Source organism: Nannobrachium achirus, assembly GCF_963921795.1.
Source record: "Nannobrachium achirus genome assembly, chromosome: 12".
Taxonomy (NCBI): Eukaryota; Metazoa; Chordata; class Actinopteri; order Myctophiformes; family Myctophidae; genus Nannobrachium; species Nannobrachium achirus.
The window spans coordinates 5,759,633-5,786,777 of NC_137832.1; the positions used below are offsets into that span (position 1 = coordinate 5,759,633).

General features: G+C 44.0%; 1 protein-coding gene across 2 annotated transcripts; it reads left to right on the forward strand.

The window, feature by feature from the left end:
* The first annotated feature begins 1,733 nt into the window (after positions 1-1,733).
* LOC308295970 (coagulation factor VII-like) lies at positions 1,734-27,145 on the forward strand. Of its 2 annotated transcripts, none has more exons than XM_080739073.1 (10): positions 1,734-1,860; positions 5,741-5,904; positions 6,966-6,990; positions 7,247-7,360; positions 8,523-8,660; positions 9,358-9,506; positions 10,417-10,537; positions 12,789-13,006; positions 22,774-22,931; positions 26,164-27,145. In XM_080739073.1, exons 1-10 carry the CDS (start codon positions 1,803-1,805, stop codon positions 26,399-26,401), a joined length of 1,383 nt encoding a protein of 460 aa, XP_080595199.1. In that variant the 5' UTR covers positions 1,734-1,802; the 3' UTR covers positions 26,402-27,145. The 2 variants fall into 2 exon arrangements, with proteins under 2 accessions (XP_080595199.1, XP_080595200.1); XM_080739074.1 differs by having other exon boundaries at positions 1,736-1,860; positions 9,358-9,467.

Below are 27,145 nucleotides of genomic sequence, written 5' to 3' on the forward strand. Positions count from 1 at the left end.
AAAAGCTCCGGAAAAAGTATTGTCTAATAAAGAAAATCAATAAAACATCATATTTTTGAGAGTGGCAGGAATGTTGAGACATACAAGTTCTCTCTTTGACCTCACCAACTGGTGTTTTTTATTTTTTATTTCCACAAAAGACAAAAGACTAAAACTAAGGAGATTTTCTCTATAATTTTAGTTTATTTTAGTTAGTTTTGTAAACTCACAATACCGTTTCAGTTAGTTTTCGTTTTTTTAAAAAGCTTAGTTTTTATTTTTATTTCAGTTAACTAAAATGTTTTTCCATTCTAGTTTTCGTTTTTTAGTTAGTTTTCGTTTACTATAATAACCTTGGTGTGTGTTCACATCATGTGTGTGTGTGTTCACATCATGTGTGTGTGTTCACATCATGTGTGTGTTCACATCATGTGTGTGTTCATCATGTGTGCAGAATCAATGCAGTCGATGACAAAGTTCAGCTGGTTCCCCAACAACAACATGCTACCTCCCAGGGACGTGCACAGGATGTTAGAGAGGCAGGGGCTGACATTTCTAAAAGGACCTTTTGCTGAAAATATCCACAATAGCAGACCTCCAAGCTCGGCTATTGTCGGTGCTGAACTAAGCATAATCAGGAAAATACCTGAGCTTTCTACACAGAGAGGAACTTCTTTAAATACCTGAGCTTTCTCCACAGAGAGGGAACTTCTTTAAATACCTGAGCTTTCTCCACAGAGAGGAACTTCTTTAAATACCTGAGCTTTCTCCACAGAGAGGAACTTCTTTAAATACCTGAGCTTTCTCCACAGAGAGGAACTTCTTTAAATACCTGAGCTTTCTACACAGAGAGGAACTTCTTTAAATACCTGAGCTTTCTACACAGAGCTTTCTACACAGAGAGGAACTTCTTTAAATACCAGAGCTTTCTACACAGAGAGGAACTTCTTTAAAGGGCTACTTCACCTCTGGTACAACCAGAGCTTATGTTATTGTTGTTTGGGACACAATCAAAACAATCCTGAGTTATTCTTTGTGTTCAATCTGTGTTTTGAGATATTTTAGTATTTCAGCTGTGCTAGTGATGCGTTTTGCATATGATGCAGCATGATGATGCAAAATGCATCATATGATGCAAAATGCATCACTAGCACAGCTGAAATACTAAAATATCTCAAAACACAGATTGAATACAAAAAATAACTCAGGATTGTGTTGATTGTGTCCCAAACAACAATAAAATAAGATCTAGTTGTCCCAGAGGTGAAGTGGCCCTTTAAATACCTGAGCTTTCTCCACAAAGAGGAACTTCTTTAAATACCTGAGCTTTCTACACAGAGAGGGCACTTCTTTCAGCATAAGATGCAGAGTTTGGACAAGGCAGTTCTCGTGAATGCTGCCTTCAGGTATGGCATGGAAAGAGAGCCTTTGCATTTCTTTCACCATAGTAACAACCGCATTCATGTTCTGGAGAGAGGGCACTTTATACAGATGGATCAAAGGGCAGGGGCTCAAGCCCCCCTTTGATGTCTATGTGTGCACGTGGCTGCTGTCAGGGCTCAAGCCCCCCTTTGATGTCTATGTGTGCACGTGGCTGCTGTCAGCACACAGAGGTCAAACAGTGTTCTGGCTTGATCTTTGACCCTTCAGTCCACAGGGCAGTCAAACAGAGCTGCTGGAGTCTCAGATGTGCCTTCAACCAACGGACCAGACCAGTAGTCGTAGGTATACCGTTATAGCATAGCAGTGTTGTAACGTTTAGCTTCATTCTACAGACCAGTAGTTTGTTATCACGTTCAGCTCCAGCCTACAGAGAGTTCAACATGTTGCTGAAACCTGCCTTCCTTCTCTGGATCTTCATCCCTCTGGTTTCTGCAGAAGGTACAAAATGATCTTCAGAACAGGGCTTTTCAAAGTGGGTGAATTTGAAACCCTGGGGTGACGGGGCACCCTGGGGTGGTGACGGGGCACCCTGGGGTGGTGACGGGGCACCCTGGGGTGGTGACGGGGCACCCTGGGGTGGTGACGGGCCCCCTGGGGTGGTGACGGGGCACCCTGGGGTGCCGCGACGGCAGTCCAGGGGTGCCGCGAGATCATTTGATAATATTTATTTTGGAATTTATATATGGACACTTATAAATATTAAGTATCTCAGTTCTAACCAAAATGGATATTATTTCAACATTTTCCTCGCAGCATAATCACTAAAATATCATCACTGTCGGGCAGAAACCTCGTATCTCCAAGTGTCAAATGTGTACGTCTTTTGGTAAAGCAAAGCCCTGCTTCATCATACAAGACTGTCGCACAAAACTAGCGAAAACAGCCAATCTACAAGCACACAAGTGTGCTTGTAGATCTGCTGTTTTCACTAGTTTAGTACATTTTATAGATCATAAATACAAAACGAACGGTTTTGGACATACAAGGTTTCCACCCGACAACGACGATATAAATATAAGGTGCTGGGAGTGAAAATTATAATGTAGGGGTGCCTCGGATTAAAACAATATTTATGGGGTGACCTGAGACAAAAGGGTTTGGGAACCCCTGCCTCTGTGGATTCAGCTCTAGGCCTAGAATGATTTAATGCTTTAACTACCGCCATGCTGCGAGCTTGTAGATCTGCTATTTCTGAAAAATTGTGATTCTTTTGTGCAAGTCTTATATATCTTTTTAAAAGCGAACATTTGTAACTCAAATATTTGCCTCTGGGGGGGTCCCTGGAACAACATGTTTTGAGATGGGGGTCCGCGGCCAAATACATGTAATTTTGCGGGTCCTTGACATGAAAAGGTTTGAGAACCATTTATAGACTTTATAGACAAAGATATTCAAAGACTCAAATTTGTTTTAAATAAAAAATAGCAGATCTACAAGCTCGGTGCTTGTAGATCTACCCTAAATGGTTTAAAGGAGTAGTTCACCTCCAGAATGACTATTTCTCTCCTATTGATTACTGTTGCCACGGAGACTTGAGTTCAATAATTTTTATTCCTAAAACAATAATTTGATTGCAACAAATGTACCCCCATTGATTCCGGATGGAGACCCAAATGCATGTGGGTTATTTAAGCATTAGACATTCAGCTGCTATAGGGTTTATGGATCAATAATACCTGATTTACAATCGGTTGTGCACTGATGTCACGCACCGGAAAATAGCCGATCTACAAACTCACACTGTGTTGTTGCAAATCCTAAACAGTGTGTGTGTGTGTGTGTGTGTGTGTGTGTGTGTGTGTGTGTGTGTGTGTGTGTGTGTGTGTGCGTGCGTGTGAGAGTAATCAATAGAAAACCATGTTGGGGTTGAACTGCTGATTTAAAGCACAGCTCAGACATTGTAATGTCTTCAGTTGACTGTAGTTGTTGCGACCGTCAGGTCGCAGTTACTATCAAAACCTCGACCAGCTGTCAGTCACACGTCACACGTCACACTTTTGCCCTGCTCATATCCCCGCAACTGTTGCCCCAATCCATGCCAAATTTTGCACACACACTCCTTGCCTGCCAAACCACAACCTCCACCAATTCTCACATGACCCTCTTCTAGCACCACCATGAGGCCAATTCTTGCAAAACACATTTTTGGACACTGCTCCTACAATTCTTGCCCTAAAATCACGCAAATCGGTACACAGTATGTCTACACTCATGTCATCAATATGGATCTGTCCCAAATAGCGCCACCATCAGGCCGATTTTTTCAAACATATTTTTGGACACTGCTTCTACACATTTTGCCCTAAAATCACGCTGCGACCTGACGGTCGCTTATCTCCCGATTAGGGAGTCTTACTGGTTTTTCTAATCTCTGTGCTGTTGTTCGTGTCCTCACTGTTTGGACTGATTGACTGCCTTTTCTTTGCCTTAAATGATGTTTTATGATGTTTTAAAGGATGTTTTATGTTGCTTCTTTTGTTGCCTTATTGTTTTTATGTATTCTTTTTTTAATTATTATTATTATTATTTGAGAGCTGGAGAGTCAGGGAGATCCCTCTAAACCAGGGGGTTTCAACCTTTTTATGACAAGAACCACCTCAGAGAATATCAGATCTCCAAGTAGCACCATGATAACTGATGTTAAAATATCAGATCTCCAAGTAGCACCATAATAACTGATGTTAGAATATCAGATCTCCAAGTAGCACCATGATAACTGATGTTAAAATATCTGATCTCCAAGTAGCACCATAATAACTGATGTTAAAATATCAGATCTCCAAGTAGCACCATGATAACTGATGTTAAAATATCAGATCTCCAAGTAGCACCATAATAACTGATGTTAAAATATCAGATCTCCAAGTAGCACCACGATAACAGGTGTGTAGACCCATCCTATTCAACTACACACAGGAGGCCAATTTATTCATTGAAAACATGGAGATGTTTTAGTTTTTTGTTGCATTTCTATGACAATAATTGAACGGGTCATCGGACAGATTTAGCGAATACATGTGTGAACTTCCTGTGCAAACTGGTGATGTTTCTGATGTGATGAATCCGTTCTCACATCCTCTACCATCTAGGTGTGCTGTCATGTTCATTTCAGCACGGCTGGAGAGCCAATAGAGCTTGAAAAGCTGGTGTCATACTGGGATGCCCCTCCCCTGGCAGCCATTTTGAGAGGGTCGGGGGATATATACTAGCTAGCAGGGCTTGACATTAACTTTTTGAGGCACAGTGTCATCTGGACAAGTATATTTCCCATTGCTTGTCAGAAGGACAGCTTGTACTAATATAACTATTTCAGTCCACTTGTGTATTTTTCTTATTTTTGGGAAACTCCTCTGAGTACCAGCAGAGGGGGGTCCATGTACCACCAGTGGCCATGTACCACAGGTTGAGAACCACCGCTCTAAACAGACCTATCACTCTATAGAGCTAATTAACAGTTATGTCAACAGAGAAATATCACCTACGCTACACCTATAGAATTACAAATGTTTCAACTTAAATTACATTTTTGTTAATCTGATGTTGGGAGATTAATAGTAAAGTGATGTTATATTTTGGTTCCCAAAGTAGGTCCAAGGGGGCCAACATGATACTACACAGGAGCGCTTACACATCTACACTCTTAAACATCGCTATTCTGACCACCTAAACCTAAAACTAACCCTAACCTCAGTAAAACTAACTGGTGAATGCTAACTTGGTGATCCGAATGACGTGCTAACACAGTGATGCTAACACAGTGTGTATTGGTTCCAGTGTTCTTACAGAAGGACGATGCTAACATAATGCTACAGCGTAGGAGACGTGCTAACAGTGATGCTAAAAGTGATGCTAACACAGTGTGTATTGGTTCCAGTGTTCTTACAGAAGGACGATGCTAACAGAATGCTACAACGTAGCAGACGTGCTAACACAGTGTATATTGGTTCCAGTGTTCTTACAGAAGGATGATGCTAACAGAATGCTACAGTGTAGCAGACGTGCAAACACAGTGATGCCAACACAGTGTGTATTGGTTCCAGTGTTCTTACAGAAGGACGATGCTAACAGAATGCTACAGCGTAGCAGACGTGCTAACAGTGATGCTAACAGTGATGCTAACAGTGATGCTAACACAGTGTATATTGGTTCCAGTGTTCTTACAGAAGGACGATGCTAACAGAATGCTACAACGTAGCAGACGTGCTAACACAGTGATACTAACACAGTGTGTATTGGTTCCAGTGTTCTTACAGAAGGACGATGCTAACAGAATGCTACAACGTAGCAGACGTGCTAACACAGTGTGTATTGGTTCCAGTGTTCTTACAGAAGGACGATGCTAACAGAATGCTACAACGTAACAGACGTGCTAACACAGGCTTCCTGGAGGAGTTGAAACCTGGCAACCTGGAGAGGGAATGCATCGAGGAGATCTGTGTTTACGAAGAGGCTCGAGAAGTGTTCGAAAACGACGACAAAACAGTTATTATTTTTATTATTATTTTTATTATTATTACCCTTATACATGTATTATTGAAACAATATATTTAAAAATAATGTCTGGCTATTTTAGGGCAGTGGTTCTCAACCTGTGAGTCAGGACCCCACATTATTTTGGGGTGTCCCCAGATGATTAACTTAATGTGCAACATTGATTTCTCTCTCAACAGTAAACAAACCAACATAACGTTTAAGTGTATAGACTATAGAGGGTATCTGCACATTTCTAAAGTGACAATTTAAGCACTTTTTAATACCTCTAAATGACAAATTGAACATTGGCCAAATTGTCAAATATTAGAGGCAGAAATTGTGAAAAGAGCAGATCTACGCGAGGCGTTGTGAGCATTTTCACAGTGGAACCATGTTATACAAAATGAAATGTCTCAACTCTTAGTGCTCGTCAGAGTGGGGGGTCCCCACTTAACTTTTTCCCTGCCAGATTATTTATTTATTTATTGGGTCTGGTGCCATCAAAAAGTGGCTTACCTTTGCGACGTTATAGTAGATAGATAGACATTCTTTTTTTCTTTTTTCTTTTTTTTCTTTTTTTTTTAAGTGCCTGGTCTGCACTTTCGCAGACCAGGCAGCAGAGGGCGGCGTCATGCCATTAATGTGAATTTGGCCGGTCTCGCTTCCCTTACATTGAGAGCAGTCACTGGCCAGAGAGCCTTAGGACCAGAGAAAATCAACACGGAAGAGAATTGGTCTCCGTTGATGTTAACGCATAATGGATTTTTATGACCATCACTGCTCGCGATGTGATTACAGTACACGGCGGCGCGACCCCTCATCAGCTTAAGGACATCAACAAGGTAAACGAACGAACGGCCGTATTGGCGCGCCTCACTCTCTAGAATTGGGGCGAACAGGAACGTCCAAAGCAGTATAAGAGTTAATATATGATTATCTGGGGGTCACAAAGGTTGAGAACCGCTGTTTTAAGGGACATGGTTTTCAAACAAATCTGTGACATATATTTGACATAATTTATGTAGAATATTACATTTGTGTAAAAACTCAAACTAAACTTTGTTTTACAGTTGCAGTTTTGGAAGACGTACCATGGTGAGAGATTTCATTATTTATTATTAATAAGAAATTCCCCTATAGCTGGGGTGCCTTAGCAGAGAGAGAGAGAGATGAATCAGGGACCCCTTAGTTGAGAGAGAGATGAAGCAGGGACCCCCTCTACATATTGTATAAATGTGTGATGGAGATTTTCATGGATTTCATAGATAGATAGACTTGTTTGACCCTTAACCACTTAAATCTTGGATACTTAGTAAACTTGACCTTTCACTCTGTACTTTTCCACCTGCAGCTCGTGAGCCCTGCCTGGTGAATCCCTGCCTAAACAATGGAGGCTGCATCCAAACAGACAGGAGTTTCATCTGTCAATGTCTGGAGGGCTTTGAGGGGAAGCACTGTCAAACTGGTACACACACACACACACACACACACACACACACACACACACACACACACACACACACACACACACACACACACACACACAGGTGTTTTGCTGTTTCAGCGTGAAGGTGGTTCCAGACAGACTATTCTGAACGTTTGATTGATTGATTGATTGATTGATTGATTGATTGATTGATTGATTGATTGATTGATTGAAGACTTTATTAGACGTTTGCATAGAAAAAGGTACAGTTTCATGACCGTACAGTTCACTGGTACAAGATCAACTAAAAGGAGATCCTAGAAAGCACTTGGCTTATTTACACAGGAAACCACTCAAGCAGCTCATATAACATTGAATGACAGACGGATAGAACACAGTGCTATGCAGTAGATCATATCATTACAGTACAGTACAATGCAGTAATGCAGTCTATCATATCATATCATATCATATCATATCATATCATATCATGTCATGTCATGTCATGTCATGTCATGTCATGTCATTACAGTACAGTACAATGCAGTAATGCAGTCTATCATATCATAGTGGGGCGGCATAGCTCAGGGGTAGAGAAACCGTTATTAGAGCACGAAGGGTTCCCGAAGGGTTCCCAGTTCGAATCCGGGCTCCCCCTGAGTTAATGTCGAAGGGTCCTTGGGCAAGACTCTGAAGCCCACATTGCTCCCGGTGAGCAGGTTGGTGCCTTGCATGGTTTCCTCCGCCACCGGTGTATGAATGTGTGCGTGAATGGGTGAATGTAATGCACAATCTCTGTAAAGCGCTTTGGATAAAAAGCGCTATATAAATGCACCATTTACCATTTATATCATATCATATCATATCATATCATATCATATCATTACAGTACAGTACAATGCAGTCTATCATATCATATCATTACAGTACAGTACAGTACAATGCAGTCTATCATATCATATCATATCATATCATATCATTACAGTACAATGCAGTAATGCAGTCTATCATATCATATCATATCATATCATATCATATCATATCATATCATATCATATCATATCATTACAGTACAATGCAGTAATGTGGTCTATCATATCATATCATATCATTACAGTACAATGCAGTAATGTGGTCTATCATATCATATCATATCATTACAGTACAATGCATTAAAGCAGATATACTCATATCATTCCAGTGTTCGAGGACACTCTGAAGTGTCTCTACCTGAACGGAGGATGTCAGCACTTCTGCGACGGATCCGGAGCTCGCAGGAAGTGCTCGTGTGCCGAAGGCTTCGCCCTGGGAGACGACGGACGAGAGTGTGTCGCACAGGGTGAGACGAACGTCTGATCTGATCTGATCTGATGTGATGTTTGATCTGATTTAATCAGATGCGATCATCGTCTCTCTGTAAAACAGCATGACCCGTATTTGCGCCAGCAGAGAGCTCAAGTACTCGGTGTCCTTCTTGGTTTAAGCCTGTTGCCCAATCAGGGACCAGCATCTCTGGCAACGTCATCATTAACAGCCAATGACGGTGATGTCACTGGCATCACCAGTGGTGATGTCACTGGTGTGCGCACCTCATGGTGCGCTCTGTTGGCACACAAGTAGAACATACATGTCCTACTTACACAAGAAGCAAGTTGGCACCTCGACTGAGTGCAGTTCTAATTATTCATGAGTTTACAGTATGTTAATTTATGATCCATGTCATGTTTTGTGGTCCACTGCAGTCCAGTTCATTGATCCGTGTCATGTTTTATGGTCCCCTGCAGTCCAGTTCATTGATCCGTGTCATGTTTTATGGTCCACTGCAGTCCAGTTCATTGATCCGTGTCATGTTTTATGGTCCCCTGCAGTCCAGTTCATTGATCCGTGTCATGTTTTATGGTCCCCTGCAGTCCAGTTCATTGATCCGTGTCATGTTTTATGGTCCACTGCAGTCCAGTTCATTGATCCGTGTCATGTTTTATGGTCCCCTGCAGTCCAGTTCATTGATCCGTGTCATGTTTTATGGTCCCCTGCAGTCCAGTTCCCGTGTGGTCAGATCCCTCCTGACGATCAGAGCCAGACGGTCCAGACCAACACCAGGCTGGTGGGAGGACGACACTGTCCTAAAGGTCAATGTCCCTGGCAGGTACGACCTCAGTGTCCTAAAGGTCAATGTCCCTGGCAGGTACGACCTCACTGTCCTAAAGGTCAAAGGTCAATGTCCCTAGCAGGTACGACCTCAGTGTCCTAAAGGTCAAAGTTCAATGTCCCTGACAGGTCCATCCATTAATCCATCCATCCATTCATCCATCCGGCCATTCATTGATTACATTGTTTTGTGATATTGTGGTAGTGTGTGTCTGTGTGTGTGTGTGTGTGTGTGTGTGTGTGTGTGTGTGTGTGTGTGTGTGTGTGTGTGTGTGTGTGTGCGCGCGCGCGTGCGTGCGTGCGTGCGTGCGTGCGTGCGTGCGTGCGTGCGTGTGTGTGTGTGCTGTTGTTACCAAAACAACAGCTTTTCATTCCTAGTGAAGACATCTGGACTCTTACAATTTATGATACAAGCTAGTATCATTATGAACATAAAGAACTGGACTAAAGTATCATTATGAACATAAAGAACTGGACTAAACTTCAAGGTATCATTATGAACATAAAGAACTAGACTAAACTACACGGTATCTAGTATCATTATGAACATAAAGAACTAGACTAAACTACAAGGTATCTAGTATCATTATGCATCATACATAGTTAAAGTACAGTAGCTACTATGGGAAAATAATGCCACTGGTGTATAAAATACACCAAACCTTATGCACATGCACAGCTGAGGATGCTTTTATCATTCTCTTAGCTCTTTTGCTTTTGCACTCTTTCTTCCTAAGTCATTATTACTTATTATTTTATCTTTAGATGTGTTGTGTTCTGTTGTTCTGCTTTATTGTATATATATACCACTGCATTGTCTGTAAGGATGCTGAAAAAGAATAAGTTTTACTCTTATGTACCTGAACAAAAGACATAACAATAAAGTACAACCTTGAACCTTGAAAAACCTCATAAAGAACTAGACTAAACTGAACTAACTGTCCCAGGTTCTGCTGAAGCTGAACGGAGAAGTGCATTGTGGGGGAGTTCTGGTGGGTTCAGAGTGGGTGATCACCGCTGCTCACTGTATCCATGGTAACCACCATGACAACATCACTGTGGTAGCAGGTACTGTATCCATGACAACATCACTTGTGGTTATAAAACAATGCCAGTTTGTTAGTCGTACCGAACCGTTTCTCTATAGCTCTGTTTCTTAGTGTTTTCTTCCATTGTAAACACTACTGACTGGAGAACTGTATAGCTCCATTGTTAACACTACTGCGACTGACTGGAGAACCGTAGCTCGGTTCTGCATGCGTTCTTTTGTGTTCACCTTAAAAGTAGTCTTGCGTAGCCAGACAACTATTCCACAATCTCCGAATGCTATATAGAGTCTGGAACGGCAGCTCCCGAACGGCGAGTATCGGAAGTAGCCGGTGCTGCACTGAACTGTAGTCCCATTGGAAACATAACAGAAACACAATAGCTCAGACAAAGTAATTCGAGCGGCCTATTCTTGTTATGGGTGTATAGTTTAAGAAAACGTTTGAAAACATTCTGGAGTTAACACCAATAACACCAGAGAAAGACAAAATAACGCCCCCAGAAATATTGAAAGGAGACATAACGCTTCCAGTAGGACTTGTTATCGCTACTGCACCAAGGGAGCGGTTGCGTCACATCCGCTTTATCTCGCACTCATCGTTTCTATTTCCGTGCCCCAGACTGTTGACGGGAGCATTTGCAAATCGCGGAGGCAACGGTCTGGCCACTCGAGACTAGGTTAATGTGACAGGGCGATTTAATTAAACAATAGCCAGACAACGCCACCTGGGGAATTGCACCCCAGGAAATATTTATATAAAGACCTAATTTAACTATCAACCCTTGCACAATAGTTACTCCACACACAGGTTCTTTTCACAATATTAAGATGGGCAGAAACGTGGTTACAAAAGTACAAAACGCTTTTTATTAATAAAACTTCGTAGTATCATCAAGGTGATCGTTGTAACAATGGCAATAAAAAGGAATCCACAGGATTAAAAGTCAATGACAGTCACGAGAATCAATGTACAACATTTACTATACAGGCCGGCACTGGGGGAAAAGGAGAGCTGGGCTGGCTGCCCGACACAGAGTAATGGCAGCCTAATTCACAGCAAACAAAAGTAGCAAACTCAAAATAAACAAACCAACAAAAGCAACAGAAAAGAGGGTTACCACTACCACTGGCGGCCATCACCAGATCCCAGCATTGTTCTCCCAGCAATAAGAACAGTAGGCTGAATCAGTACCTCACAGGGAAATATAAGTAAACCATTTCTTCAGTCCAACTTGTCAGGAGTAATATGGACATGTCGGCCTATGTGCCCGGTTACAGACTATGATGCAAATAATGATTCGAATTTAAGATGGGCAACAATAATAACGACCCCTGTGAACCAGCTGCCGGGGGAAATCCAGTTCACACTGGCCAGGGATAGATGGGGAGTTTGTGGAGGAGTTGTGGTCGATCGGTAGGTTGAACAACCCCAGCAAAGCAGCAGGATGTGCCACTGGCCCTGGAGGACAGGCGGCTGTGTTAAACTACTATTCAGTCATTAACGTTTAAGTTCAGAGCCTAAGCAGAGAGATTACATTAAATAACCTACCACGTCGGTGAGAGCAGAGCGCACCGCACCGGTCACAATGCTTGCAGCGGTGGAAACCAGGTGGGACGAATTAGTCTGTGTGGCGGTTTGACGCCGCACGCCCAGGCAGACATTAACATCCTCTTCCTGTTTGGTCACATCCTCTTCCTGTTTGGTCACATCCTCTTTAGTCTTGTGAGGCCTAGTCTCGCGTAGCCAGACAACTATACCACAATCTCTGAATGCTATATAGAGTCTGGAACAGCAGTTTCCTAACGGCGAGTAATGGAAACGGGCATTACCGTTCAAAAAAATATATTTTAAAATGTCATTTCTGCTAAGCAGCAAGCTAAACATGCTTATATGATTTTTATTTATATAATGATAAATATGTGTGATGTGAGACTGAAGCGGAAGTGACGTGGGGGCTTCACTTCCGCTTCATCTCGCACTCATCGTTTCTATTTCCGTCTGCCAGACAGTATGCTGGGAGCATTTGACCAAATCGCGGAGGCAACAGTCTGGCCACGCGAGACTATGTGAGGCCAGACTGTTGCCTCCGCGATTTGGTCAAATGCTCCCGGCATACAGTCTGGCAAACCGGAATAGAAATGACTCCATAGCATTCAGAGATTGTGGAATAGTTGTCTGGCTACGTGAGACTACATCCTCTTCCTGTTTGGTCACATCCTCTTCCTGTGTGGTCACTTAACTTCCTCTTCCTGTGTATGCATGGTTTCCAGGGGAACATGACCTGGACGTCGAGGAGGGCACAGAGCAGACGGTTGCCGTGGTAACGGCGACGCCCCACCCCCTCTACTCGGATGAGACGGGCGAGGCCGACGTGGCCGTGCTGCGTCTGGCGCCCCCGGTGGCGCTGGGCCGCCACGCCGTGCCCGTCTGCCTGCCCGCCGACGCCACCTTTGTCCACCGCGAGCTGGCGCCGGTTCGATTCCACACGGTCTGTACTAGGAATATCTATGGACTGAATTATTGAATGCTTTAACCAGTTAAAGTGAACGTTTGTAACTCAAATCTTGCTTCTGGGGGGTCCCTGGAACTAAATGTTTTGAGATGGGGGTCCGTGGCCAATTACATATCATTTTGGGGGTCCTTCACATGAAAAGGACCACTGACATAGTAGTCTCTCAAGAACAGACTAACTGAGCTCCAGTTCAAGTGAAAAGGACCTTTTCTTTGACGATGGCTGGCCAGATTGCTGACATAGAAACATAGGTTTTTCAAAACACCTTAGAAGGATTCAAAAGACACGTATAGAATCGGGTCAAAATTCAAATTTTCAAGATTTTTCAAAAATAGCAGATCTACAAGCTCGCAGCGCGGCTTGTATATCTGCTATTTTTCAATAGTTAAAGCATAAGATAATGATACACAATAATGTGTACCCATTCTAAATGGGTTTTAAAGGACAACTTTGTTTTTTTACAACAAGGGTTCATATTTTAGATTGTAATTAGAGAAAAGAAAAGATGTTTTCATTTACTGCCATTTTAGCGATTTTGATTTCAGTGGGTGGGGGCATGCGTACAAGTGGCTAAATAAGTATTTTTTAGACACAATAAGATGGCGATTTCTTTAATACTATTTACAGTAACACTACTAGGTCACATCTGACCATGAAAGATTGCAGTACATCTTGGGAATGGGCTTATTGTGTCTAAAAAGGCATATTTAGCCACTTGTACGCATGCCCCCACCCACTGGAATCAACATTGTTAATCGCTAAAACGATAGAAAGGAGTAAATGAAAACATTTTAACACTCATCTTTTATTTTCTCTAATTACAATCTAAAATATGTTGTAAAAAAGTTGTCCTTTAAAGATGGGGTGCCATATTGTTCCCCCTAAAACATGATGATCAGGTATTATGATTATACTAGGGTTAGGGTTTTTCATAAAAGTTTTAAAATGTAGTTTTTATGTGGCCACACCCACCAGTTCATTAAGTATGCCTGGTTGTCATGGTGGGTGGTGACCCAGCTGAAGTTAGCCACACCCACAGTGTTGGGTGAATGGTAAAAGCTAGGGGTGGGGATGATTTTATGATGTCATTAAATCTGTGTTTTTCAATCGGTCCTTTCAGCTTTCAGGAAGAAACCAGAAATACTCAGGGAAGACAAAATTGCAGATCATGACCACAGCTGGGGGTCTATTAGAGTTGTAAAATAGAGTATATGAACCTTCGCCAAGATCCCGCGAGATGCCGCGATCTCACGAGATGTTACCGCGAGATCCCGCGAATTCACGGGAAACAGGAAGAGACTGACAAAACGTTCCTCACCCAGTAAATACAGACCTCCTGTCCTTTTGTTAGAAATACTGCCTTTTGTTCTTGATTATTTAGTTTGTTCCAGTTTCTATCTGAGTGGGGTACTTGTGTGAGTTACTGAACTAAAAGTAAGTGCATTCTATGTTGTTCAGTTGAGAATGTATAAGCTATAGTGATGTATATGCCTTAGCTATTAACTAAGTGAATTTCCCTTTCTGGAATGTGTTCACCAGTTAATACAAGAAGAGATTTGATATATTGATGTTCTTTGAAGTTATCCACATGTTGTATAATTCAGTGTGAGTTCTTATTAGCTTACATTGTGCTCCACAATATGACAGCCCCTATTCTCAGAAATGATGCTAGGAGCATGTTTACACAATATGTTGCCAGCAGCCTACATAGTAATAGACCTATTAGTTAACAGTATTTCTGTATGTTGCTCTTTAATTGATTGTGGATTTGTATATCAAGCACTCATGTTATTTTTGCTATCTTGTGCTTGTTCCCTTTTAGACCACATGTCTACCCCCACCCTAATCTTCATTAAATCTGGCTAAAGGCCAAAGACTTTCTCTGCGTGTTCTTACAAACACCTATGGTGACGACCACCTTACCTTGAGCCACGCTAGCCAGAGGCTGAGTCAGCAATAAATGGTCCTTCGAGCGCCGGGATAGAGTCGTTGCCATGGAAAATACAGAGAACAGTCCTACCGGCCCAGCAGACCCAACCACCCATCCCCCAAGGACTCCCAGTCGCAGAGCAACCCAAAGGCCTGCCCATTTCAAAGACTTTGTCGTCGATTATGGAACCAAATCATCTCCACCTTCACCCAGACGTGATGTAAGTCCATCAAGCAGCCATGCATCAACGACACACTATCAAGATCAGTCAAGTCCACCCAGTAGCCTCATGCTGCAAATAGTTGAGACAGCTAGACTGCAGAGTGAGACAGCAAGATGCCAGACAGAGCTTCTCGAGCAAGTCCTGTTAAGGTCCTCAGCCCCGGCCTCCATGGCCTCCTCCAGAGCATCATCCCGACACTCTTCGCCTCGGGCCCCTTCCCTGAAATCAGTGGGGAGGGTACAGCCGAGCCCCGAAGTACACCATAAGGCGTTCCATTTCAGAGCTACTGAGAGACCAACGGAGAACCCCTCCTCTCCAGTCATGGCTGAGCTACCTTGCTCTCAGTCAAACGCTCAAAACCCCGCAGTCCTTCGCTCACCTCCACCAGTGAGCCGAGCATCGTGTCCCTGCATGATTACTCGATGCTCAGTGATACTCCACCCCAAACCAACATGCCCACCCGCTTCATGCAGCTGAGACCACTTCTACAGAACACCAACCAATGTCTGTCTCCCCATGCAACCTGTCACACAGCAAGTACACACGGAGAAAGAGACTTGCAAGCCCATTACCAGGCGACACAAGCCCAGATCCATCATTCCCAACTACCAATATCTGACCCTCCCTCACACTCCAAGCACAACCCTCTCCCAAGGTCCACGCTTCGACCTGATGCTCCAGGTTTTGCCTTTGCCCCCTTCCATGCTTACCACAATGTCGAAGGCCCGACATTCCCCGACTTCACAAAGGAAGACCGAGCACAGTATGTGGAGCTCCGAATGTCACCGAATAATCTCCTCCATGAAGAGCAGTCCGAACAGTACAAGTATTCTCTCCTCCTCCTGAAAGCCCCTAATGCCCACAGACCCGTCCTTGCTTATGCTGAGTCATCCCAGCCCTACACCAACGCTCTACAGGCACTGGACAAAAGGTATGGGCGACCCTACCAATTCGTCCTAAAGGAAATTGAGGTACTGGAGAACCTCCCCCCAATCCATGCAGGAGACGAACGTGCCTTTGATGAATTCTCCCTCCGAGTGCAGGCCCTAGTAGTCATGTTGAAAGCCCTCAAAGCTGATGGTAAAGAAGAGCTGTACAGTGGCTCAAACGTTAAGCGCCTACTGAGCAGGTTACCCCGAGACCAAGAGCAACAATTCAGAAGACATCACAACCAGAATGATCCTACGTCAGGCAAGACATCACTCATAGAGCTTGCAGACTGGTTACAATCTGAATCCGAATGCATGGAGTTTGACCCAACAGACCCTCTTTATTCAAAAGACCAGAGACACGATCATAAAGCAGCACGTTCTTTCCAAAGCAGAGCGACTACCATCATGCATGGAGCGGTGCAGGCCCCCCCAACATCACCACCTGACTCACCAAAGGGACGGAGTAAAGGAAGGGTGTTCTGTCCATACTGCAATAGCACCGCTCATTACCTCAGCCAGTGCACAGACTTTACATCCCTCAACAAAGACCAGGCCGTTAGCTGGATCAAAACAAACAAACGGTGCTGGAGGTGTGCCAGAGAACACTTGGCAAAGGACTGTGACCTAAAGAACCCATGCCGTATCTGTAATGGGAAGCACCTTTCACCACTACATGATGTCAACGATCGGAGTAAGGAGACAAGTGATGAAAGACAAGAAGACAGCACCGACGAGAAACAACAGGAAGACACCGCAGTATACAACGCCAACTCAGAGACGCTATATCTAGATCAACCTCATTGTGGTGGCAGAGTGTTCCTGAAAATCGTTCAAGTCATCCTTCACTACAAGGAGAGGACTTTTGAGACCCACGCAATCCTAGATGATGGTTCAGAGCGAACCATCCTGCTCACCCCTGCCGCCCAGCACCTAGGACTGCATGGAAAGTCAGAGGACCTGAAACTGCGGACTCTACATCAGGAGATTAAGACACTGCGTGGCGCCTCAGTATCCTTTGCTATATCCTCAGTGAGTCAGCCACACCAAATGTTTCCTATCCAAGGCGCCTTCACTGGTGACCAGTTGGGTTTGGCTGAATACACTTACCCTGTGTCAGCACTGCAAGATAAACATAGCCACCTCCAAGGACTACCACTACCACCTCTCCACAAGGCATGCCCCATGCTACTCATCGGGTCAGACCACCTAGACCTCATAGTTCCGATTGAGCCTGTGCGCCTGGGCCCACCCGGAGGTCCTGCAGCAGTAAAGACCCGACTTGGTTGGACTATTCAAGGCCCATCCAAAGACCTTCAAGATCAACTTCCAGCCTCCCAATGCCTATTCACCTCGGCTAGTTCCACAGCTACGGATCTGTATCGCCATGTGGAAAAGCTCAGGCAGCTGGACACCCTGCCTAAGTTACAGCCCCCCCAAAAGGCAGTGATGGCCTATCTTCGGAGCACAGAGCGCCGTCTGGAGAAGGGGACACAGGTAGCAGAGATCCAGGAACTCACAGATGGCCAAACCTGGAGATGGGGTCAGGGCCCACAGTCCCTATTCTCAGGCCCAGAAGCATGGCCTGTGCTGCCTATCACAGAAACACCGGAAGACCTAGCTGAGCTCCGAAAGCCTAAGTTCTGTGGACTGACCAAAGCAGTTCCCCTCATGGTCGACGTCACTCAGCACTCAATCTTTGAGTCCTTGGTGGAAGCCACCTGCAGATCTGGAGACGGGGCGGCCGTCCAAACAGCCAATCTCACAGCCTTGGACTACCAGAAAGCAGAAACCAACATACTGCAACAAGCACAGATGGACAGTTTTGAGGAGGAGTACCAGGCCCTCAAGGCAGGCAAGTCCATCTCCCCAAGCAGTCGCCTAATTATGCTGTCTCCAGAGTATGACCCCAGCACAGGACTCATCCATGTTGGGGGTCGACTTCGTTGTGCGGAAGGCCTCAGCAATGAAGTAGAGCACTCTATAGTCCTGGACTTTAAGCATCCAGTTACACCACTTCTAGTAAAGCAGTCTGATGTCAAGCTGTGTCACCCCGGCCCAGAGAGGGTCTTTGCTGAGATCCGATGACGCTTCTGGATCCTGAGGGGCCGGGAAGCAGTACGTAAACACCAGCGGCTGTGCCCAGAGTGCCAGAAGTGGAGAGCCAAACCTAAGGTGCCCAAGATCAGCGCCGCTGCCCCCTATACGCAGACTACGCACTCTGCGTAGGGCCCCGCCGACCAAAGAGGCCCCCCACCGCCCCCTCCTCTGCAGAAAAGAACGTACCGTACTGACTTTTTACACCAGCGCTACTTCCATCTTAGCCTGAATGAGACATCTCTGATAAACCTCGCATAGCCAGACTTACTCATGTCCCTGATTGGCTGTCCCGGCTCTATGCCGTTGTCCCATTGGCCAAAAAGAAAAAGGAGCCAACATTTCTTGACTGTGGAACTCTTTGGGAGTTTCCGCCCCGCCCCTCTTTCAGAGACTAGTGTTTGTTTACTTTCGCTTTGACAATGCACGTTTATCTTTCTCTGGATATGAGAGAAAGAAAAAGAAAAAGCGTCAAACGGAACTGCGGCAACAGCAAACAGGTAAATAAACATTCTTGCACTGTCAGTTGTAACTTGTGTTGTGCGATGGAGCCACATTGCTGCTTTAGTGGCGATATGCAAGGGCTTTGATCTTGCGTGTTAGCCTGCTGCCTTGCGTGTCACGGCTGGACACTGGTGCTGTTTTGTAATCTCTCCTCCCTCGCTGTCTGTCGCTGACAGTCGCTATAGTCTTCAGTGCGCTCTTTGACTTTCTCTGTGACCATTGTCTGTGATTTGTTTCTGCTTTTGGTTGGTTTTTGGTTCTGTTTGTTTGTTGTTGCTAACTAGCTGCAGTGGGTTCTTGACTTGTTGTTGTGAGGTGTGTGCAGTGGTATAAAGTAACTAAGTACATTTACTTAAGTACAAGGCTACTTAAGTACAACTTGAGTTATTTGTTGCTGCTTTTACTTCTACTCCACTACATCTCAGATCTAAATATTGTACTTTTACTCAACCTCAAATTCATTTGAAAACCTTAGTAACTTTACTATTCATTATGATGATATTTTTATCATTATGGTATTATAAATCATACATAAACCCCTTTAGCCCTATTTATGTTTTGGGGGGGCAGAGGATTTAGTGCTATATGTAAATTTACAAATTATATAGCCTACTATAAAATGTTTCAGATCATCGCCTTGGCATAGCCTACATCTATGCTCATTTTGGGATATTTGTCCAGTCCTTTGTTATGTTAGGCTACTTGATGCTACATTGCATGACAATTCTGCAATTTGGCATATTTATATAAAAAAAAACAGAATTAAACCCATTATAAAATTGATTAAAAAACAATAAAAAATATTATTATTATTACTCGCTACGCTCGCGCCCGCAGGAAGGCCCCATGGTAGAATCACGCTTAGGGCCCCCGTGGGCCCAAAAACGGCTCTGCCCAAGATGGCCCCCAACTACCTTCTGATGGGGCGGCCTGACTCATCACTGCCTCAGGTGGTCTATCCTGAGTCAGAAATCCTGAGCCGAAGAAGATGGCAACATAGCCAAGTACTGGCGGACCAGTTTTGGAGCCACTTCATAAAGAGGTACCTCCCCACTCTTCAGCCTCGCCAGAAGTGGCAATGTGATGCTGATCATGATCATCGACCATCAACTTCCCAGAGCTTGCTGGCTAGTAGGCAAGGTGAAAGACGTCCACATCAGCATCGATGGTCACATTCGTTCAGCAGACGTCCAAGTCAAAGACAAAGTCTACCACCGAGCAGTGGCCCGCCTGATCAAGCTCCAAGCGATCCCTGAGAGCGACCATGACTCCGCACCCCCTACCAAATGTCCATAGCCTCTACAAGATGTACTTTCACATAGCGAAAGTAGGGGCGGCTGTAAAATAGTCTATGAACCTTCGCCAAGATCCCGCCTGATGCCGCGATCTCGCGAGATGTTACCGCGAGATCCCGCGAATTCACAGGAAACAGGAAGAGACTGACAAAACGTTCCTCACCCAGTAAATAAAGACCTCCTGTCCTTTTGTTAGAAATACTGCCTTTTGTTCTTGATTATTTAGTTTGTTCCAGTTTCTATCTGAGTGGGGTACTTGTGTGCGTTACTGAACTAAAAGTAAGTGCATTCTATGTTGTTCAGTTGAGAATGTATAAGCTATAGTGATGTATATGCCTTAGCTATTAACTAAGTGAATTTCCCTTTCTGGAATGTGTTCACCAGTTAATACAAGAAGAGATTTGATATATTGATGTTCTTTGAAGTTATCCACATGTTGTATAATTCAGTGTGAGTTCTTATTAGCTTACATTGTGCTCCACAATATGACAGCCCCTATTCTCAGAAATGATGCTAGGAGCATGTTTACACAAAATGTTGCCAGCAGCCTACATAGTAATAGACCTATTAGTTAACAGTATTTCTGTATGTTGCTCTTTAATTGATTGTGGATTTGTGTATCAAGCACTCATGTTATTTTTGCTATCTTGTGCTTGTTCCCTTTTAGACCACATGTCTACCCCCACCCTAATCTTCATTAAATCTGGCTAAAGGCCAAAGACTTTCTCTGCGTGTTCTTACAAACACCTATGGTGACGACCACCTTACCTTGAGCCACCCTAGCCAGAGGCTGAGTCAGCAATAAGAGTAATGTTAACTCCATAGACATAGACACATACAAAACAGAAGACATACAAAACTACGGCACCACATCTTAAATATATGTATTATTGTGTATTAACTCCACACAGTCTGTGGTAGAAATATTTTTAGATTGTCGATATATATGGACTGTATGAGTTATTGTGTATTTGTCAATCTAGTCAGACACTGTTCACATCCGTCAATGTAACTCATCATTGCGACCATCAGGTCGCACTTACTACCAAAACCTCCACCGGCTGTCTGTCCGTCTGTCCGTCCGTCCGTCCGTCTGTCCGTCACACGTCACACTTTTGCCCTGCTCATATCTCCGCAACCGTTGCCCCGATCCATTCCAATTTTCTTTTACACATTTTTGGACATTACTCCTACAGATTGGCCCCTAAAATCATGCAAATTGCTACACAGTGTGTCTACACTCATGTCATCAACATGGATCTGTCCCATATAGCGCCACTATCTGGCCGATTTTTTCTAACACATTTTTGGACACCGTTCCTACAAATCTTGCCCTAAAATCACGCAAATCGGTACACACTTGCTCTACACTGATGTCATCAACATGGATCTGTCCCATTTAGCGCCACCTTCAGGCCAATTTTTTAAAACACATTTTTCGACACTACTCCTACAGATTTTGCCCTAAAATCACGCAAATCGCTACACAGCATGTCTACACTCATGTCATCAAAATGCATCTGTCCCATATAGCGCCACCATCAGGCCGATTTTTCCAAACACATTTTTGGACACTGTTCCTACAGATCTTGGCCTAAAATCCCGCAAATCCGTACACAGTATGGCTACACTCATCTCATCAACATGCATCTGTCCCATATAGCGCCACCATCAGGCCGATTTTTACAAACACATTTTTGGAAACTGCTCCTACACATTTTGGCCTAAAATCACGTTGCGACCTGGCGGTCGCTTATCTCCCGATTAGGGAGTCTTACTGGTTCTAACGTGACTGCAGCTGTTGATGGTAACATCTGACGGATATTTACTCCTACCCTGTGTCAGCATGATTGATTGATTGATTGATTGATTGATTGATTGATTGATTGATTGATTGATTGATTGATTGATTGATTGATTGATTAATTTTCCATAGGAAAAAGGTAGCCTACACTTTCATGACAGTACAGTTTACTGGTACAAGGTCAACTAAAAGGATAAACACCCCTGTTTAAATGGAGATCCATGTTAAACTCATAAGAATGACAGACAGATACAACAGTACTAAGCAGGAGATCTCATGAGAAAAACAGTTGTGAAACTCAATGAACCCTAAATGGTATTTACAATAGAAAGGTGAGGGTTTTCATTTACCAGTTTAGAGTACCACACTCTGTCCTACCCGGTGTCAGTACAACATGTCTACAGCAGTGGTCCTCGAACACATGCCATAACATGTCTACAGCAGTGGTCCTCGAACACATGCCATATTCCAGGGGTTTTCAAAGTGGGGGACGGAGAACCCTGGGGTGCCGTGACGGCAGTCCAGGGGTGCCGCGAGATAATTTGATAATATTTGGAATTTATTTGGACACAAACATATTTAGTATCTATTCTGTGGAGGAGAGCAGAGTGGAAGCTCACTGACAGGCAGAATCGCTGTCATTTCTCAATTAAATCATCCCGTCATTCATATTTATCACCCAACCTTAAAATACGGTTGGCAATCCTCTCACTGCACCACCATGGTTAAAGTATTAATCCATCCCATGTTTTCCATCACACTGTAGGTCATGGTTAAAGTAATAATCCATCCCATGTTTTCCATCACACTGTAGGTCATGGTTAAAGTAATAATCCTCCATACCATGTTTTCCATCATACTGTAGGTCATGGTTAAAGTATTAATCCATTCCATGTTTTCCATCATACTGTAGGTCATGGTTAAAGTATTAATCCATTCCATGTTTTCCATCATACCGCAGGTCAGTGGGTGGGGCCGTCGCACCACCGGGGGAAACCGCGCTCCGCCCACCTCAGGCTCCGCCCCGCCCACCTCAGGCTCCGCCCCGCCAACATCGCCACTGATGCGTCGGCTCTCCGTCCCCATCCTGACCAATCAGGACTGCTCTCGGGCCAGCGGGTTCGTCAAGGATAAAATAATTCAACATTTAAATACCAAGCACTGCATTAATATTTGATGTCATATTTATATAAAATATAAAATAATTCCACAATTAAACACCATATGCACTGCATTAATATTTGATATCATATTTATATAAAATATAAAATAATTCAACATTTAAACACCAAGCACTGCATTAATATTTTACATGTTTAACAGGTTTAACTTCACAGATAATTGCGACCGTTAGGTCGCAGTTACTTGCACTCCTATACTATCCAAACCTCCATCGGCTGTCCGTCCGTCCCTCCCTCCCTCCGTCAGTCCGTCAGTCAGTCTGTCAGTCACACGTCACACTTTTGCCCTGCTCATATCTCCGCAACCGTTGCCCCGATCCATGCCAGAATTTCCACACAAACTCCTTGCCTGCCAAACTACAACCTCCAAGGACCCCCGGAGCTCCAGGGACCCCCAGGTGTAAAAAAGGACCAAATGTGCAAAAATGACCAAATGACCACCCCAACGGGGCTGCTCATGGGGAATTCCCGGGGACCACTGACTCCTGGTGCTCCAGAACGGATGCAAAAGTGGTGGCGCCCCCAGTGGAGAACCCCCGCTGCAGCGCACATAAAATGCGGTAACTCGGGCTAGGAGCGACCGGGAGAGCCGGGGCCGGTACCTATTCGTCCACCTCGGCGGCGCAGAAACCCCACCCCTCATTTCTCACATGGCCCTCTTCTAGCGCCACCATGAGGCCGATTCTTGCAAAACACATTTTTGGACACTGCTCCTACAATTTTTGCCCTAAAATCACGCAAATCGCTACACAGTATGTCTACACTCATCTCATCAACATGGATCTGTCCCATATAGCGCCACCTTCAGGCCGATTTTTTAAAACATATTTTTGGACACTGCTCCTACAGATTTTGCCCTAAAATCAAGCAAATCGCTACACAGTGGCCCTCATTTATCAACGTGGTGCAGATCAAAATTTGGGGTTACACCGAAATTTAGGGAAGTCTCGACATTTATCATTTCAACTTGACTTTGACGTTGGCGTAGGGTAGGATCAAATCTCACGTCAAGTCCAGAGGTGGTGTAGGATTCATCCTACACCACTTTGTTCCATTGTAGACGTGCGGAGCAGCATTGTGTAACTATTTGACAGGCAATGGACACATGTATCCACTCGAAAATTTATATCCAACACAATAATAAATAATCCTGTGAAAATATAACATTTTATAAAAGTATATTATAGCCAGCTACATCATGGACATGCACGCCGATTTTATTTCCAAGTTACAATGACAAGCAATCAAAATCTAGCAACATGGAAGCAATCTACTGTTAAGTGCTTTAACAGTCTATATTTTAAGATTGCAGACCTGGCTCAGAACAAGGACATTATAGCCTACGAACGCATGCGAGAGCATTTTCGGGACCAGCGCGGCGCCGCTGTGATCTACCGTGAGGCGTGAGCCTCCAATTTATACAGTGACGCGAGTCCTTTTAAATATGGATAAAACCCGAAGCTCCAAACCTGGCTGTGCCCAGCCCCGCGCACGCACGCTGCGGATGATTTATTTGGGGGTCCACGGCCCACCTGGGAGAAGACCAGCCCGCGCAGGAACGGTACATGATAGCTAGTTCAAGCACTCAAAAGTGCATTGCGCTCGTCACCGAAATTGGGTTAAATTAATATCCAAAACGTAACCGTGGAGTCTCTCAATTTATACAGTAGATACTGTACACTATGCTGGAGTTAATGATGAAACCCGACGTGGCGAGCCTTGAGATCATGGCCATGGGGAATATGATTGCTTGTAACCAAATGAACGCGCTCTGTCTGCGCACGCACGGCACGGGTAGGCAATGGTTTAAATTAATATCCAAAAGTATTCATGGCAGTGACCAGTGACTTGTGTCATTCATGTCGGCTGCGGTGCTATAGCCTCCTTGTCAAAGATTGTACCGTTGGTTAATCCCACGTTTCCACTGTCAAAGACTGCTGTGTAAACCAAAATGCTGCTGTTCCAAGTAGCCTAGTTGCGTGTGTAGGTGTGTGCGTGCGTGCATGTGTGCGTGGTCTGTGTGGGACGCGGACATGGCTTTTCTTTGGTTGTTAGGTCGTATTCGGGTTGTTCTGGTCGTAAAATGGGGGCGTTTCGAGAATATTTAAGGGCGTGTTATTTAAATTTCAGCCTGCGCATTTATCAACGCTGGGATCAAATGTACGCCAGGTGTGTCTGTTTAGGAAGCATTGATAAATGCCGTGCACACGTTGCCCTACGCAAAATTTGGTTGAAAAATCTTTTTACACTCCATTGATAAATGAGGGCCAGTATGTCTACACTCATGTCATCAACATGGATCTGTCCCATATAGCGCCACCATTAGGCCGATTTTTTCAAACACATTTTTGGACACTGCTCCTACAGATTTTGCCCTAAAATCACGCAAATCGGTACACAGTACGTCTACACTCATCTCATCAACATGGATCTGTCCCATTTAGCGCCACCTTCAGGCGGATTTTTTAAAACACATTTTTGGACACTGCTCCTATAGATTTTGCCCTAAAATCACGCAAATCGCACAGTATCTCTAGTCATGTAATCAAAACGCATCTGTCCCATCTAGCGCCACGATCAGGACGATTGTTTACACAGCATGTTGTGTACATAATGTTTATATTTGTATATATATTTATTATTTATATATATATATATTTACATATATGTACAGGTTTAACGTCTCAGACAGCTTGTTGTGTACATAATGTTTATATTTGTATATATATTGTTATATTTTACAGGTTTAACGTGTCAGACATCTTGTTGTGTACATAATGTTTATATTTTTATATATATTTGTATATATATATATATTTATATATATTTACAGTTTTAACGTCTCAGACAGCATGCTGTGTACATAATGTTTATATTTATCCACGAGTTTCCAACGCCCCATAGTGCATTGCGCAGACGTCTGCACCGAGCTTCTGCCGCCGATTTACAAGCTCACAACGGGTTGCATCTGCGACGCGAAGTGAGCTTGTATGTCTACTGTTAAACCCGGAAGTTTGGTCCTGATAGTCTCCAGTAAACTCCCGGGGAAACTTGGGGATATATATATTTATATATATATTGTTATATTTTACAGGTTTAACGTGTCAGACAGCATGTTGTGTACATAATGTATATATTTATATATATATATATTTATATATATTTTACAGGTTTAACGTCTCAGACAGCATGCTGTGCGCCGGCTACCTGGAGGGCGAGCAGGAGTCGTGCCGCGGAGACGACGGAAGCCCATTGGTCACCCTGTATGGCTCCACCCACTTCCTGATGGGTGTGGTGGGCTGGGGGCGGGGCTGCGCGCAGCCCGGCTACTACGGCGTCTACGCCAACATGGAGCACTTCACACACTGGGTGGCGGCCATCATGACAAATGCCACGCTTAACCAATAGGATGGCAGCATCTGTAAAAAAAAAATGATCAAAAATAAGGTTAATTTGTTTGCGTGTTGGTTAATTTGGTCTGATTGGCTCATGTGTGTAACATGACGTACCTCATCGATTGGCTGAAAGTTACCATGAAAGCCCTGCCCAATGCGCCGCCAACGAGGTGGAAACATTTATTTTTGATTGGTTAATTCAGTGGTTTTCAAACAGTGGTCCAGGGACCACCAGGGGTCCTTGAGGGGGTCCCTTAAGGCTTATAGATCTTTAACTCTCTTAAATCGTTACGCTCTCGTGAGTTCAATTATTATTTTACTATGAGAACCGTCACAGCTTGTCCGTGTAGACGTGTACACATGTTTACAGTTCTATGGGTTTGTCACTCTGACATCATGCTCTGATGTCACTGTGATGTCAGGGGAACCACTATACATTGCTGCTCTGACATCATGCTCTGATGTCACTGTGATGTCACACTAACAGAATCCCTTTTACGCCCATATATGGAGTTCCCTGATGACATCAATATTAATGATGCCCTGTTAGAGAGATCCCTGTGATGCCAGGGGGAACAAATCCCTTTTATGCCCATATATGGAGATCCCTGATGTCCACATCACTGTGTGCTTGTCGCCCTGAGGCGTCTTACTAGTTAAATTAAATCTGCATTAATTCATTTACAAGAAGTCTACACAACTACACAATGTAGAATAATGGGTTGAATAATGTTATGTTGGTCAACGTTTGCATGTT